Below are 17,864 nucleotides of genomic sequence, written 5' to 3'. Positions count from 1 at the left end.
CTGCCTAAACATGTTCTATATGTATTATACTTCCTATGGTAAAAGTTTTGTGTCAGTGAAACACTTGATTATTTGTGCTGACTTTTATTTTTCAGTTTTGCTGAAGTTAAGCCATTTTGTTTTTCTGCAGGAAGTATTGCTTTGGTTGCCTTTAGGGGAATAAAAACCTTCTGTTTGTTTAAAAAAAAAAAATGGCTGTGGTCCTGGAGCATTACCACAGCTGCTAATACCCCCAAATTTTACAGGGCTTATTATAGGAAAAAAAAAACAAGACATGACTGGCTACAAAAGGATATTTTGGGCTTGGCCATTGGACATTCTGTGGTATTATGATCAAGAACATCAGCCAAAATAATTGAGCAAAGCTTAGAATTTTTTATTTTTTTTCATTTGTATGTCAGTATAGTCCAGAATGCCTTGTAGAGGACACTAAACCATCTACATCAGACTCTACTCCCAAAGAAGCCTAATGCCCCTGCTACAGTCAGTCAGAAATATACACTTGGATCAACTTGGGTGGAAGCCAGTAGATGTTTGGATCACGAACATCCGCGACAAAGCAGGGAGGAAAAAAAAACTATGCAGACAATTTTCTAGGTTGGAAATGTTTCTATGGATCAAACAGGGACAGTCATCAACTTAATGCCTGTGCTTCTAATAGGCTCAACATTGGCCCCTGGAAAGCCTCAGTCTCCTCAGTTTTCTAGACTTGTTCCTTTATGTATTTTCCACATACCACTTCAAACCATTTCACCAAAGTGCTGAAGTTTGGATTCTTCTTGTAGTTCTGGATGAGGGCAGATTGGACTCCTTTCCCCGCACACTCAATGTCCACCCTTGGCCTGTCCACCTGGGCAAGATTCACTCTCTTCAGATCTCTCAATCCCCAGAAGAGGATCTGTGGATAGACATGTTATAGTCAATGTAGTAATAGACGAATCTATCATTTTTTTTATTTATATATTTATATAGCATGGCCATCTTCTGCAGCACTGCAAAAAGGGATATATAGGGAATATAATAATAACATTAAACATACATGAATAGAATTCTGACCACAAGCAGATGTTATACTGTGAATGTCATAGCGTATCTGGCATTTTGTGAATCAGATTTTAATGCTGTGAGAAAAGGTAACTTATAAGGGAGGATTTCAAGTTTCTCTCAGTCCAATAGTAACATAAATTACATAAATTTTGGGGAATAAAAGATTGGTGGGTGAACTTATCTATACATTGCACCTAAAATATACTGTAAGCCCCCGTTCACACCAGTGCGACTTGTCATGCAATTTGACAGTTCCAAATGGCACAACAAGTTGCACCCCGTTCATATTGCTGCAACTCATGTCGCAGCGATTATGAAAAAGGTTTCTGCACTACTTTTTATTGATTTCATTGCGACTTGCATGGACTTCTGTTAAATGAAGTTGTAAGCCGCAATTAAAGTGGCAGTGCAAATTGCACTGATGTGTGGCTTTGAAATTGTGCTGAAGTAGCGCGATTTCAAAGATGCACCAGTGTAAACGGGGGCCAATACCATCTTTGATTGGACAAACCCTTTAAAAATGTAGATGTTGGTGAGTACATTCAAGGATACTTTCCTACTCCAAAGCAACCAGTCAAGTTTTTATTCTATTGTAGTTTACCATGTTTAAAATACCAACCCTTGTGACATCAGTGAGAAGTGCTGACCACAGGGGAAGACAGAAGCTGTTCAATAGGGGGAAGGCTCTTGGGAGGAGTGGATTGAATATCATTATTTCATTACAAGAAATCTTAACATACTGTACATTCTATATAATCATGCATTATGCAGTCTATACCTCGACTCTGTATTTACTGAGAACAGGTCGAATGCCCATTGGGACTGGAAGGATGGGTCCTCTCTCCATGTCTGTTGGTCCATCAATAGGTGGAAGATCAGATTTTCCAGATGGGCCAATCTTTAGGCGTAGAAAAACATTAATTCATCAAGGTATAAAAACAAACTCATAGTCAGCTGATATGCAAACCTATGGTCCACCTAATTAACTAAAACTCAAGCTAAAACTAAACTCTTTCAGCATTATCAGACAACACAAGCTGCTAAACCATACCATCCGTTAAACTGTGTCCATCAATAAAGCTCCACTGCACCTTGCAGAAGTTACTATACAAATGCATACTATGTGGATGTTAGTATTTGATTAGGCATACACTTCAGCCCCCCCCCCCCCCCCCCCCCGTTACAATACTCAGGTTTGAGAGTTTGGAGTTATGCTAAGGCAAAGCAGTCATACTTTAGGCTTCTTGAAATGTCATTAGGTCACATCCAAATGATGATGGCTAGTCTGAGGAACAGCCACTGCAGAAGTTTGGTAAGATTGGTAAATATTGCAGCTCTTTTATGTCTTCCTCTTTATTAATTATACATGCCAATATAGGTTACTTTTTTTTGGGCTAGGCTACTTTTAAGTAATTGCAAATCGTAATATGCGATTTATTGGAAATGTGAGTTATCAGGAAATTGTGGATCTTGTGGTTCTTTGGTTTGTGGTGGTTCTTCAGGCTGTCCACAGGTAATCTACACTTTTGTGTTCACCCTAAGTCTATCATAAAGATTTACTAAATGTATTCAGAGATTTTTCTACTCCAAAGCAACCAATGTTTTATTTTACAATGTTTGGAAATAGATTTATTCAGGTGAAGTGCAGTACCGAAATTGTTTTTTCTCTATCTACTCTGGCCATATGAAAGCCAAAATGTGATTTCCTTTATCTATGGCGGATGAAGTTAGTTTGAACATTATCCATGCTCTTTACCACCTTTAAAAGTCATCCTGACCATATTGTTTATTTTTTAAATATTGGCATTTTCTTGGCATTCATCCAGTTTGGCTATGCTTTAAGGTTGCATAGATTAAAAGCTGAATGCTGCAAATACACAGTTAAAATCTATATATGCAAATTATTCAAAATACCAAAGGATTTGCAATTCTGTTTAGCCAGTTTTGTTATCCAGGCACTTCTTCCAAACAGCACAGTAAGATCCTAGACCTTCCTGCAAACTACACTGCAAGTAAGCAACAATGTCTGGTCCAGCCAGGATCTAACTTGACAGCCTGGTTTGGACACTTATCATTCAATACTAAATTTAGGCAACAGGAAGCTTACAAGTGTTCATATTATGTTGACTAGCGATTAATGGATAGAGAGACAGTTAAAAGTGGGTGAATGTCACTCCCTGTGATACCACTTTCTTTTAAGTTATTTTCATTTTCAAATAACCTTCAACTTTTTTTCATATTTGCTCATGACTTTTCTATTTAACATATCATTATGTTTAGCCTCGTGTTAGAATGCATTTGTGAAGTAACACAGTAACTCAAACACTTTTAATGGTTTAGTATTAGACTAGAAACTCCAGTCAGAGATTGGCTCATACCTGGAGTAGCTCGAAGGCCGCCAGAAGGTCCCCAGCGGTGGAGTTTCCACGGTATATCTGGTAATACTCAAGCTGCGGTGGGAACCTAGGTGCACAGTATCCCTCATCAGCCATTTTCACCACTGGTTTGGCAAACGTCCGGCCCATGAAGTCCGCCTTTCCCTGAAACATGGTGATATTGTGATCAAGCTCAGATCAGTGGACAGGTCACATAGACCATGATCTAAAAAGGGGAAAACCTATTGGGGGCCGGCCGGCTGGGCCTTCTTTCTTAATCTGATTATAACATACTGTATATTTAGTTACGCAACTCTTTACACATTTCATTAGACATAACTTATTTTCACAAATGCCCTGCATAGAGCCCTGACCTCAACCCTTCTGAACAACTTTGGGATGCATTTCAGCACTCACTGCGAACCAGGTCTTCTCATCAAACATCAGTACCTGATCTCAGAAATTGTCTTTTGGCTGAATGGGAGCACAATTCTACTATAGATTGAAAAGCTGGTATAGCCACAAAGGGAGGGAACCACCATATTAATCACCATGGTTTTGACATATGATGTCCAGATAGATCATACAGGTATGATGCTCAGTTATCACAAACGTTTGGCCATAAAGTGTATCACTGGCTACAAATTGGCTACAAGCAAGGATGCAACTTACATCTCTTCTGGCCAATCTGTTTTTTATATCTGAGTTTTTATTGGATCATCAAAATTTTTATCTGCTGCCCTAAATTAGAAGTTTGAACCTGTATGTATTGCTGTAATATAACTTACAATAGATGGATGGTCTTACCACAGTATCTTGATCATAGATCTCAATGACAATGATGGGAGGGTCATCACGCATTTCATTGGCCTCCCCGTAAAGCTCCACATTGTCAAACACCAGCAACTGGTCCCATGTCGGGCACAGAGTCTCGTTCAGGACCTGAAATGTTGGATAAACAAAAGTAAAGAAATATGATTTCTTGTAGATGGTAAATCTAGAATTGACAAGACTGGAATAACCACTTTGCAACCAAAACTGATGGTTCAGTGTTTGTTGGATACTGGAGTGTTAAACTAGTTGACTACTATTGAATAGACTTCAGTAGTCTGTGTGAAAAGGGTTAATAGCTAATGTCATAAATATTTATTCTTTCAGCCAATTATTGAGCAGTTTGCCCAGTTATGTAAGTTGGGGAAGTTGATAAATATTTGGAACAACCTTTTAGAGAGTTCTCTTTTCCTCTGGGATCCTGCCCAGTGGATGTGTACTAAGTTCTTCCCCCTTGGGATCCTGTCCAGAGGGAGCTGTGCTGATGTTGCCTAGGTCTTTATTCAGAGAAGATCCGTCTGAGAACTCCCCCCAGCTGGTACAGCTGCACTTGAGAACTTGAAATACTGTAATCCACTGCAACTAAGACTGAAGGACCTGCAAATGCCCATATAGAAAAAGTGAAGGTGAACCAGCTGATGGGGAGAACAGATGACCCGTAACTGCAGCTAGAATAGTTGAGCAGGCACCACAACCTTTATTTTGGAGGATCCTGTTGAGCCCAGCTACCCTATGTGTGCATGGGGCCTGCAAGAAGGAAAGTGCTATAATGTCTTAAAACACAGATGTTGCTATCAAGTTGTGGCTGTGTTGGCTATTCTGTTTTTCAGTTATCTGTCTTGTTTAGTGCCTTAGTACCGAAAATTAACAAAATCTACTAAAGTGACTGGGGCCATCTAGTTTGCACCCACTACATGCCAAGGATCCAGCCCTGAGCGAAAGATTTGTAGAGCTACATTGGAGTAAGTGGACTGGGGCATTTGGAGTGTACACCTTTTACTTGAGGGCTATCTCACATGAGTATGGAGGTAGTAGCATTACTTATACTAATTTGCTTTTATACAGTGCTCTATTTTTTACCCAAGGATGCCCTTAAAAACAGGGAACTTAAGAGCAGGGAATATCATAATTCATAAGAGAAAAATTAAAGTGTGACATAATGAGCTAACCAGCCAGCGACTGCCAAAGAAGTAGTCTGTCTGTAAGAGAATTGTTCTCTTATTTGTAAAACAAAATAAGTTAATATGCCAAGTGTATTGAACTGACCCAAGAAATCAGATTCTCCAACTCACCTCTGTGCACTGACTCTGGGTATTGAAGAAAACTCGAGCGAAGGGATCTGAAAGACCACTGCTATCTGCTGCAAACAGGCTACGTGCTTGGTACATGTGTGCACGCAGCTGGAATACTTGTTTCTCTGCAAGACACAAAAGATAAGAGTCATCAAATTCCGCATAGTTTAAACATTTCATAATATTTCATAAAATTTCATAAAAGTTCATAAAATTTCACAAGTTCCACATAATAACCCTTTTTTGACCCAGGAGAAGAAGGGACAGGAACAGTTTCACCAGGACAAGAAGATACAGACAATAATAATAACACAAATGCCTTCCCGTTTTTATTTTAGAAAAAAGTGTTTGACTGCAGTTTGTGTCCCCACTGGAGAGATCTCCCATCACTTCCTGTCCTGTCAGCAATCAAAGAGAATTTCTACAATGGGGTCATCAGAAAAAGTTTTGTCTGGAGCTGGGCTTTAAAATGTGTAGGAAGGGGTACTCTTCCACGTAAGTCCCCAGTGAAACCTTCACAGACAGGCATTGTATAACTGTATGAAGAGACAGAAATCTTAAATAGTTGTACTGGTTCTTACTTGTATAGCTGAGGCTGATAGGAGGGAAGCATTGCAGGCCTGGCCCCTTTGCTGCTTTAATTTCCTCAAACCCACATGGAAGACCACACAGAAAGTCCTTCCTCTGCTTGTTCAGGCCCAGCCACATGTAGACTTCCATCTTGGCCTGTACAGTCCAACCGGCAGGGCCAAAACCTCTCTTTCCAGGCAACTGGGAGAGAAACATAAGGAGAAAGAGAAATGAATGTGCATAGAGGCTCACACACTCTCTTGTTACTGTATATATACAGGTGCACCTGAAACAATTAAAATATCATCAAAAAGTTAATTTCAGTAATTCACTTCATATTATATAGATTCATTACACACAGTGATATATTTCAAGTATTTCTTTCTTTTAATTTTGATGATTATGGCTTACAGCTACTGAAACCCCAACATTCAGTATTTCAGAAAATTTGATTATTATATAAGACCAATAAAAAAAAGATTTTTAATACAGAAATATTAGCTTACTGAAAAGTATGTACAGTATAGCATGTACTATACTAATACTTGGTCGGGGCTCCTTTTGCATGAATTACTGCATCAATGCGGCTTGCCAAGGAGGGGATCAGCCTCTGGAACTGCTGAGGTGTTATGGAAGCCCAGGTTGCTTTGATAGTGGCCTTCAGCTAGTTTACATTGTTGGGTCTGGTGTCTCTCATCTTCCTCTTGACAATACCCCACAGATTCTCTATGAGGTTTAGGTCAGTTTGCTAGCCAATCAAGCACAGTGATACCATGATCATTAAACCAGGTATTAGTACTTTTGGCAGTGTGGGCAGGTTCCAAGTCTTGCTGGAAAATGAAATCAGCATTTCCATAATGCGCTGGTCAGCAGTGGTTGATTACATCCATGAAACGCGTCGCCCATTGGAAATTTACATCTTGTGATATGAATGTTCTATTTGACTAGTAGTTGATTTTAATGGTTGTATTTTGATATTCTATAAATTATTTAAATCACAATAAAATATATACTGTTTTATAAATGTTTCTACTAAAGAATGAATATTTTATGTAAACATGATGGGCCTCCAAAGTCCCAATGGTACTTTTACTTCACTTTTCTATCAAAGCTTACTAAGTTTCAAAGAGGTGCCCTCTTAGCTGGTGCATCTGAGACTGAAGTTGCCAACTTATTTGCGGTGTTGTGAGGTACAGTATCAAAGGTTATGACGGCATATACAGTTTCCAGGAAAACATTGTCTGATAAGTATAAGCGCAGTTGTCATAGTCAACTGACCGAAAGAGACAAAAGGACATGCAGGATTGTGACACAGAATAAGAAAACAAGGTAAAAAGTCTCTTTAAATATTGCAGCAGCGCTTCATGTACCAACTGTTCCAGAAGGACCAGCTATCATATACCGTCTATATATGAGACAACATAGGCAGTGGAGGAGGTTAGCTGTGACTTTTGCAGTGTTCTGTACAGGGAACTTCCACCATATATTTCACCACTTGAGGGAAAACTTCCCCTATGGGGATGCACTCACCAGAAGTACAGCAATAACACGCCTTAGAACATGATAAAACTTCTCCAGCGCTCCAATGAATGTGTCCACCAGGTGTCAGTCACGCTATCTGGCGCTCCAAATGAGCCATATGGGAGGACTAAAATGTCCACATAGTGTGATACCGTTTAAAAAACTTTATTTCATCAAAGATGCCCCCCTAACAGAATATGCGTACCAGAATGCAATTGTAATGAAGCAAGTATAAAAGTGCACTGTGCCTGTATGATGCTCCGGACACCGGCAAGATGAAGGAAAACCTCTGCTGTGTACAATAGCGGTGTACTTCCTGGTTCCTCCTCGGCCCGTGGAGCGCACACATCACTTCCGGTAGATCACATCTCTGATGCGTTTCGTCACTCCCGGACTTCGCCCTCAGACGTCTTTCAAAACCCGTGTCCACAAAAACTATGAGGAGGGAACTCCATAAGCAAAACATTCACGGGCAAGCTGCAATTGCCAAACCACTAGTGACTGATAATAAAGCTCAGAAGTTGAGAGAGTGGTGCAACACCCATAAATTGTGGATTATCGATCAATGGAAGACTGTAATATGGTCTGATGAATCGAGCTTCACACTGTTCCCAACCACCGGACGTGTTCATGTGTGACAAACACTGTCCCAAGCTTACAGCCAGGACTGCCTTGTGCCAACGGTAAAGCATGGTGGGCAGCCATATCTTGGCATTCTGCAGACTCCATCATCACCTTGAAAAAAAGAGTCACTGCCAATGACTATGTACACATTTTGGTGGATCATCTGCCTTCCAAGGTGTAGACATTGTTTTGCTAAAACAGCGCCATTTACTAAGACCATAATGCTCTGATTCACACAGCAGGTGTTAACAAATCGTGGTTCGACAAGCATGCAGATGAAGTCTTGCACCTTGCACCCTGGGCGTCACAGTCGCCAGACCTCAATATCATAAGCCACTATGGTCAATTTTGGAGAACAAGGTTTAGGCTCGTTTTCCACCCCCAGCATCTCTGCGCGATCTGGAGCTATTTTTGCATAAAGAGTGGTATCATATTTCATTAACCCCCATCCAAGACTTATATTTGTAGATTTCCAGGAAAATTCAGGTCGTCTTGAATGCCAAAGGCGGTCCTAAAGTTTATTAGGTAACGATTTTGTTCTTTCTCCTGGTATTTGTCCAATTATGGAAACATAATTTTTGGTGCCCTAATTATTGTCAAGCTTCGGAAGCTCATAGTAGGAACAATATTGATGGGATGTAAACTGGTCCAGATGTATTTTCCCATCCACAGATTCCTGCTGTTCAGTTACCATTACTAAAAAAAACACATTTTCATCAAGTTCACTGTTTGATAGGTCTTAACTTTTTATTATATCCAGCTCCTAATTCATGTCCAAAAAGTAACTTAACACTTGCAAGATAAGGACAAGGTACCAAAGTTCTAAAAGGCTGGCCGCACAGTGGCTTAGTTGTTGGCCCTTCTATGTTGCAATAGTGGGTTCCTTGGTTCAAATCTCAGCCAGAACACTATCAGCATGTATGTTCTCCCTGTGCTTGTATTTCTTCCCATACACCACAGACATGCTGGTAGGATAATTTACCCTAATTAATGTATACAGTATATGGAGAACTTAAGTTGGGTATACTACACACTAGTAGAATTTTGAAGAAAATCTTTCATTAAATGTTTTTGAAAGTAGTTCAAGATTTCATTTGCTTTTAACAATCAAATTTGGAATGAATGGACCAAACGAAAACGGCATACACTGTTAAAAATTCATACATTTGAGAAGAATTTTCCATCCTGCTCCTTGGAGTTATTTTATCACTGCAGTTGAAAATGATTGTTGATTTCACCCCACTAATGAGCAAACAAATGTTCTTTCAACACTGAAAAATGCCAAACAAAATTCTACTAGTATATACCCAGCTTTGAACTGTAAGGTCCATGGCAGTAGAGACTGATGTTAAAAGAACAATATGTAAAGCACTGGGAAAATTATTAAAGCTATATAAATGCATGTAATTAATAAATATGGCTTAAAATGGCTGACAGGTTTGCTTTCTGGAAAAAAAAGGTCATATGTGTGTAATTATTTGTATTTTGCTGTTATCGTTATTTATTTCAATGCTTTTCACCAATTTTATTATTTCAATTTAAACATCACAACTTTTACATTTCGCCTTCACATATACAGGAAAAAATATTGGCGGTGACACCAGAAAACGTGCGCTATAACAAAAAGAAATGATTCTGCTGATCTTTATAATCAGCCTCCCTATGTCACCCCCGCTCCTGGGAGATTCAGCACTGCATTGTAATGAGAGTTGGGTGACACTTGTAGCTGTCCTGATAAATGTCTTCTCATCATAACAGGAATTTATTCTGTCATAATATCTATTACGGGTTTAACAAAGTAATTGTGCTACACAGAAGGTATATGAGAAGCTGAGTCAGGGCGTTCAGATAGTAATAACCTGCTCCATTACCCGCTTTAATAGAGGGCATATATCAGGGCTCAGTGCACTCACATATTGATACCCACACTGTTCTGTGAGGGAGAATCGTACACGTCTACCAGATACAGTGTTGTACATTTGAGGAAGGGCAGACCAGCTTTACACAGATAGAAAATTGCCAACAGCCAGTCAGCAGCTTCACATTAATGGATTAACCACTTGACCTCCGGAAGACATGACCAGGCCATTTTTTGCGATACGGTATTGCGTTACTTTAACTGACTTTTGCACGGTTGTGCGATGCTTTACCCAAATAAAATGTATGTCCTTTTTTTCCCCACAAATAGAGTTTGCTTTTGGTGGTATTTGATCACCTCTGCGCTATAAACAAAAAAAACAATTTTGAAAAAAACAAAACAAATTTTTTTACTTTCTGCTATAACACAAATCCCATAAAAAAATGTAAAAAACCTAATTTCTTCATCAAATTAGACCAATATGTATTGTGCTACATATTTTTGGTAAAAAAAAGTCCCAATAAGTGTATATTGATTGGTTTGCGCAAAAAAGTTATAGCGTCTACAAACTATGGGATATACAGTTGTGCTCATAAGTTTAAATACCCTGGCAGAATTTATGATTTCTTGGTAATTTTTCAGAAAATATGATTGATAACACAATTTGCTAAAGCCATTTATCATCAATCAACTGTGTTTACTCTTTTTAAATCATAATGACAACAGAAACTACCCAAATGACCCTCATCAAAAGTTTACATACTCCAGTTCTTAATACCATGTATTGCCCCCTTTCCCCATGACTCAGAATCCAATAACATCAGTGCAGCACTGGATGAAAGATGTAAGGGTCTGTCAGAAGTCCAGAAACTCATTGACCTTTTATACACACACACTAATTACAAGCAAACAGATCACACGTGAGGATGGTTACCTTTGATAGCCATTCAAACCCTTTGTGTCAACTTGTGTGCATGTTATCAGGCCAAAATCACCAGGGTATGTAAAATTTTGATCAGGGTCATTTGGGTAGTTTCTGTTGTCATTATTATTTAAAAAAGAGTAAACACAGTTGATTGAAAATAAATTACTTCAGCCAAACACTAACCATGAGTGAAAGAAATGTTTATGTGTTATCATTCATATTCTCTGAAAATTGGCTAAGAAATCAAAAATTCTGCCAGGATATGTAAACTTATGAGCACAACTGTATTTATGAAATTATTATTTATTTATTTTTTTACTAGTAATGGCAGCGATCAGTGGCTTATAGCAGGACTGCGATATTGCAGCAAACAAATTGGACACTTACTGACACATTGTGGGGACCAAAATGCAAAAAATATGCACTGTCACTGTACTAATGACACTGGCTGGGAAGGGGTTAACATCAGGGGCAATCAAAGGGTTAACGGCGTGCCAAGCCAGTGCTTGTGTACTGTGTGGGAGGTGCTTTTACTAGGGGGAGGTATTGATCTGTGTCTCTGCTTTGCAGGAACACAGGATCAAAGCCTTCCCTACTGACAGAATGGCGATCTACCTAATGATTGGCGGGTCCTGGAGGACATTGAGTCAGCGGTACCCACAGATCAGCTCCTGCGCCCAAGACCCAGAAGTGCAGGATCACGTACTAGGTACGTGATCCTGCGCAGCAGAGCCGCCTTGCCGCTGTATATGTAGGTTATACAGTTGGCAAGCGGTTAGAGAGTTAGAGAAATTTTTCAAGCTGAACTTCAGGCTAAAAAACTGCCATGTAATTATATTCCTCAATAACCACGAAGGATATCAATCCACTTTGTGTGCACTAAATGCCTTTTCAAACCCAGATATTACTTTTTTATGTAGTACTGACATCATCACTCTGCTGTACATGTGCAAAGAGCAGAGCTATGGGAGGGGCCCGACAGGGCCCACCCATTAAAGGCTGCCTGCAGAGAACTACAGGAGGGGGCGGAGACAAGACCAGTCACCCTGCACAAGAAGAGAGAGCAGCAGTGAGCGGTCTTTATTACAGGAAGCTCCTGCACAGAGGTAAAGTTTACTGCACAGATCTGAAAGAAATACACAAAACACACCAAGAGTCAAGGAATAATACACGTGACGATTGGATTTAGACAATATTTACTTATCCCAGAGTTTAGCTTTAATACAACAGACATGACAGCCTCATGTAATGTAACTAATTTCCTTTTAAAAGGCAACTCTCTCTTGTAACAAGGCAGTCTTCCTCAACTTCTCTTCTAAGGGTGTACTTCATGACATATAATTTAAAGCCAAACTCTTCACATACCTTAAGGAAGACAGCCTTGACTTTCCCACAATCCTTTCCAGTCTCCTCGTCCACAATGGAGTACAAGATATCCTTTGATGGTATGCGGGCATAGGCGATACGCTTGTTATTACTCATCATCCAGATGAAGACATCCGGGATACTGTACTGGGGCTGGGGGGGAAGTAATAAGAATCAAGGATGAATTCATAGAGGAGCATCCAAATAGAACCTAAAACTGTGTCTATGGACAAAACTGTATAATGAAAGTATTTATATTATTTGGTATTATTATATATAATCGCATCATAAAAATCTAACATGCTGGTTATACCCAAGTCGATTAATGGATTGACTTGGGTACTATCAGCCTGCCCATGTCTGGTTTGAATCTAGGCTGGTCCCTACTGAACCTGGTCGAGATTCAAACTGTTTATGGCCAACTTTAGATTGACGAACACAAAGGGATCTATTTATAAAAAAAATCACTGGACAAAAAGGAACAGGCATTCGCCTCACGGATATTGACTGTATTTTGCCTAATACAGTTATTTCTATGATCATCAGCTCCATCTAGTAGTCATGATGCTGCATTTTTCCTGACTGAGGATCAGGAAAAAAATACTGCATTATGGCCACTGGATGGAGCTGACGATCATAGGAAATCACCAGTCAGAATTTGTAGAAGCTGGGTGAATATCTGTGACTTTTGTCCAGTGAATGTTTTATAAGTAGATCCCAAAGTGTTGGGGGCAGTAAAGGATAGTGGGGCTGGTCCAAAATTTGCTTTGGGGCCCATTGGTCTGTAGCTACACCAGTGACTGAACAGTCACTTTTAGAATGGTTCATTTCAGATAAGGGCTAGGACTTCACACAGTTCTTGGCACTGCATCTGAAGATATACCCTGTTTCCCCGAAAATAAGACCTAGCGTGATTGTCGGTGATGGTTGCACTATAAGCCCTACCCCCCAAATAAGCCCTAGTTAAAGTCCTTGTAGGTCTTATTTTCTGGGTAGGGCTTATTTTCGGGGAAACAGGGTAGGGCTTATTTGGGGGGTAGGGCTTATATTGCAGTCATCACCGACAATCACGCTAGGTCTTATTTTCGGGGAAACAGGGTACAAACAGCTTTGATAACTTTGTGTCCCTGAGAAGGATCCTTGAATGAGCTGAGGGTTCTAAAATCATAGAACAGCTCTCTATTGTGTTAGAAGAACTGCAGCCAAACCTTTCTAATTTTGAACAGAATAGGGAAGGTCCAGAAGCTCTTTTAGGTTTTTATTGCTGTCTTTGTCTCCTTTGGGTACATCCATACAAACAATCAGTCCTGATGGTCATTGTCAGGGAGGGGTGCATGAGGGGAAATCTATAATATTACAAGTGTCAGCAGAACAGGAGTAAGATCACTCTGACCCCCGTTTTTCCCAAAAAAACCAACAAAAGTTCTAGCTCTTTCCCCAACTCCGTCTGAAACCAAAAAAATGGCAGAACTTCCACTAAAAAATGTATTTAAACCCAAGAATAAAAATGTAATATATTGCTGCTTACCAGTCCTTGGATGTGATCACAGCACGACTTTCTATTTGTAAGACTTTTTCTTCATTGTCACCCAGGCTGACCTACAGTATCTATAGAGGAGCAGCGTTGTAACGCTAGGTTGAGCTACTATATCTATAGAGGAGAGTCATTGTCACCCCAGGCTGACCTGCTATATCTATAGAGGAGTAAGGTTTTCACCCAGACTGACCTACCATATCTATAGAGGAGAACTGTTGTCACCCTAGGCTGACCTACTATATCTATAGTGGAGCAATATTTTCACTGTAGGCCAGGGGTCTCAAACTGGCGGCCCCCCAGCTGTTGCAGAACTACAAGTCCCATCATGCCTCAGCACCTGTGGGAGTAACTGCCAGCCTTGCAATGCCTTATCAGACTTGTAGTTTCCCAACAGCTGGAGGGTCACCAGTTTGACACCTGTGCTCTAGGCTGACCTATCATATCTATAGAGGAGCAGCATTGTAACCTTAGGCTGACTTACCATATCTATTGAGGAGCAGCATTGTCACCCCAGGCTGACCTACCACAGTATATCTATAGAGGAGCACTGTTGTCACCCTTGGCTGACCTACTATATCTATAGTGGAGCCACGTTGCCACTCTAGGCTGACCTACCATATCTATTGAGGAGCAGCATTGTCACCCCAGGCTGACCTACTATATCTATAGAGGAGCACTGTTGTCAGCCTAGGCTGACCTACTATACTGTATCTAAAGAGGAGCAACGTTGTCACTCTAGGCTGACCTACCATATCTATAGAGGATCAGCGTTGTAGCCTTAGGCTGACCTACCACATCTATTGAGGAGCAACATTGTCAACCCAGGCTGACCTCCTATATCTACAGAGGAGTAACGTTGTCACCCAGACTGACCTACCATATCTATAGAGGAGTACTGTTTTCACCATAGTCTAACCTACTATATCTATTGAGGAGCAGCGTTGTCACCCAGGCTGACCTACCATATCTATAGAGGAGCAGCATTGTATCCCTAGGCTGACCTACTATATTTATAGAGGAGCAGCGTTGTAAACCCAGCTGACCTACTATATTTATAGAGGAGCAGCGTTGTATCCCTAGGCTGACCTACTATATTTATAGAGGAGCAGCGTTGTAACCCCAGCTGACCTACTATATCTACAGAGGAGCAGGCAGCATTGTAACTTCAGGTTGACCTAATATATCTATAGAGGAGTAGCGTTGTCACCCAGGCTGACCTACCATATCTAAAGAGGAGCAGCATTGTCACTCTAGGCTGGCCTACTATATCTAAAGTGGAGCAAGGTGATCAATCTAGGCTGACCTACCATATCTATAGAGGATCAGCATTGTAACCCTAGGCTGACCTATTATATCTATAGAGGAGCAACGTTGTCACTCTAGGCTGACCTACCATATCTTTAGAGGAGCAGCTTTGTAACCCCATGCTGCCCTACCATATCTATACAGGAGCTGCAAGATCACCCCAGGCTGACCTTCTATAGATATAGAGGAGCATTTCTGTCACCCAGGGTGACCTCTTGATTTGGATTACAAACATCTCTCCCTTCTCCTCCACATGAGGGAGGTGTTTTATAGTTTACAGAAGATAGCAAGGAAATCTGATAACATTGTCTGAGATTTCAGTTGAGTACACAAAAAGTTATTAGGACACTGGATTTCTGTGAGTATCAGCAAATTTTTTCTGTATTTGCAGAAAATGTTCTTAGCCTAAAAATATATAAAATGAGTGCAGCCACCACATCTATAAATTGGTAAGCTGCAATATATGACATGCATGCTCTTGGGTTTAGATATTCCTTAAATATGAGGCTGATGCTCACACTGTTTTTTTATGCACCCTACAACCGTGTATCCTATGGGGTCTTTTTATAAAACATTTGTTGCACAAATGTCAGAAGCATGTAAAGAAATGTGACTGTAAATTTTGTGAGAGATTGCTTGTATCTTCAGCTCCATCTAGTGGCCATGATCTACCAACTGATAGGTAAATTTAGTAAATTGCTCGTTATAGGAAGTTAGATTTGCCTCTGTTCCAGCTTGGCTGACGTTGCGTGTGGTTCCACACTGAGCAGGTGGGTGTCGCTGTTACCATTGGCTAGTGTTGGAAAGGCAACGTGTCGAAGCGTATGAGTGCTCCTCTGTCCCGGGGACAACTCGGTGGAGGTGGTCCTCTGAGTTGCATTCTGGGAGAGGGTATTTATGGGACAGACGCCATGTTTTGGGGTTCGTTTTCAGCCACCTGCTGGCCCTCCTGGCCGACAGGTATGCGTTAGAGTGCTACCTCATAGTCCTCCGTTCCGGAGGCCCGCATCGCTGCGGCATGTGGGTGGGCCCAGAAGCTTGTCTGGGGCCTTCCACAGCAACCGAGGAATGGTCCTGAGCTGTCTATCCAGAGTGAAGAAGCTAGACAACCGAGGAGATCCCAGGGGAGGACCCGTCATGGAAGGATCACGCAGAGTGCTGGTCTGGAGAGGGGCCTGGTGACTCGGTTGGAGGACGTATCCTAAAGTAGTTTTACAGCATAGTACTGCCAGGTTGGCTTAAAGGTCCAAGTACTGTGTCTGACATTCATCGTAAAGTTTAATACATCCTGTGGCAGAGGATTGTACGGATTTATTTCAAGCAAGTCTGTGGCCGAGACTTTTGTTCGTGCTACGTACTGGCTGCTAGGCTAGCGAGAGAGGCCTATCCAGGCGGGCAAAGATTGTGTCCCACAAGGGGATTGCACCTGATTACAATATTCAACTTTAAAGGACGTTCTCAAGAATCCTAAAGAAAGGTATTTGAGCTTTCCCTGTAGCTTCCCTCCTGCCTCTTTCCTGCTACTTCCTTCGTTACTTGGTTCAATAACGCATTGAAAATGTATTCAAGTGTTTGGTGCTTATATCGTCCAGAAGTAAACTCAACGGAACCCTAGACCCGGTGCCGGTGAAGCAGGGGTGTCGAGAGTGAAGGTAACAAGCCCGCTTAAACCAGCAGCTCCACCGAGAGTTAGTGCTACATTTGGATAGTAAAACATTTTTTTTTTCTGCCAGTAAATACCTTATACAGCCCACGTCCTGTTTCTTGTCTGGTCATTAGCCTAGGCTTATGACATCATGCACAGCTCTCTGAGAGTATGCCAGGAAGGGAGGGGGGGATTTGTCATAAGAGGGCCAATGAGAGCTGCAGAGCTGGAGGTGTGCCTCTGTGTGTCTGTGTAAACCCAGAAAGTGAACAGGCAGCAGCTTCAGTTGCCCACAGTTAAAATTGATGCAGCCAGACTCAGTGGAGGGAGATTTCTGCATCATATTTGGCAAGTACAGAATCACAGTATATATAAAATAATATGCAAAGTGGTTGGAGGGAAGCTTCAGAATGACAAAGATGTTTTCATTACAAATTATGTGAGCAGACTGCAGTTCCTCTTTAAAGAGAAAACTATACCACATTTTGGCCAACAGATGGAGCTGAAGATACAAGCATTATTCTCTGACAAAAATGACGGTCGCATTTCATTCTGCCTGCAGGAATACTTCTGATATTTGTGCAACAAACGTTATAAAAAATATGTGTGTAGTAAAGTGATGTATGACGTAGCTCACCTCATCAGCCAGGAATCGCAGTTTGTGCAGGAAGTTCTGGACCAACTTCAGTTTATCTCTTACGGTGTTCTTCTTCACCTGAGACCTCATTGTCTTGGCCTGGGTCCCCATGTTCTCCTGCAGAGATGGAAACAGAGCAAGGACACACATTGCATATGCAGCATTGGCACAGAAAGAAATACATTCTTTAAATACTTTAAATTTAAAGTGTTACTAAACCCACAACAGTAAAATAAGTCTGTATATGCAGTAAAGCATGCTTGTTATACTCATTGTGGAACCTAAGGGGTTAATCCTCTCCATGGTCTAAAAAGGATGTTTGATCCTGTCTT

General features: G+C 40.9%; 1 protein-coding gene across 22 annotated transcripts in view; it reads right to left on the bottom strand.

Moving 5' to 3' along the window:
• The window catches only part of OTOF (otoferlin), a 500,270-nt gene that overhangs the window by 67,031 nt on the left and 415,375 nt on the right, over positions 1–17,864 (bottom strand). For all 22 annotated transcript variants that reach the window (XR_012243739.1, XM_073625193.1, XM_073625192.1 and 19 more), the window contains 8 exons: positions 17,533–17,649; positions 12,409–12,561; positions 6,127–6,316; positions 5,546–5,670; positions 4,230–4,364; positions 3,426–3,587; positions 1,826–1,945; positions 737–898 (listed from right to left, as the gene is read on the bottom strand). Coding sequence is in view for 21 of the 22 variants with exons in the window: in XM_073625193.1 (XP_073481294.1) it covers positions 737–898; positions 1,826–1,945; positions 3,426–3,587; positions 4,230–4,364; positions 5,546–5,670; positions 6,127–6,316; positions 12,409–12,561; positions 17,533–17,649 (1,164 nt within the window). In the remaining variant the exon portion in view is untranslated. The remainder of the gene's footprint in view (positions 1–736; positions 899–1,825; positions 1,946–3,425; positions 3,588–4,229; positions 4,365–5,545; positions 5,671–6,126; positions 6,317–12,408; positions 12,562–17,532; positions 17,650–17,864) is intronic.

This window comes from Aquarana catesbeiana, linkage group LG04 (assembly GCF_042186555.1).
Source record: "Aquarana catesbeiana isolate 2022-GZ linkage group LG04, ASM4218655v1, whole genome shotgun sequence".
Classification (NCBI taxonomy): domain Eukaryota; kingdom Metazoa; phylum Chordata; class Amphibia; order Anura; family Ranidae; genus Aquarana; species Aquarana catesbeiana.
The sequence above is the reverse complement of the archived record's forward strand: the minus strand, read 5'-3'. Positions and strand labels throughout refer to the sequence as shown.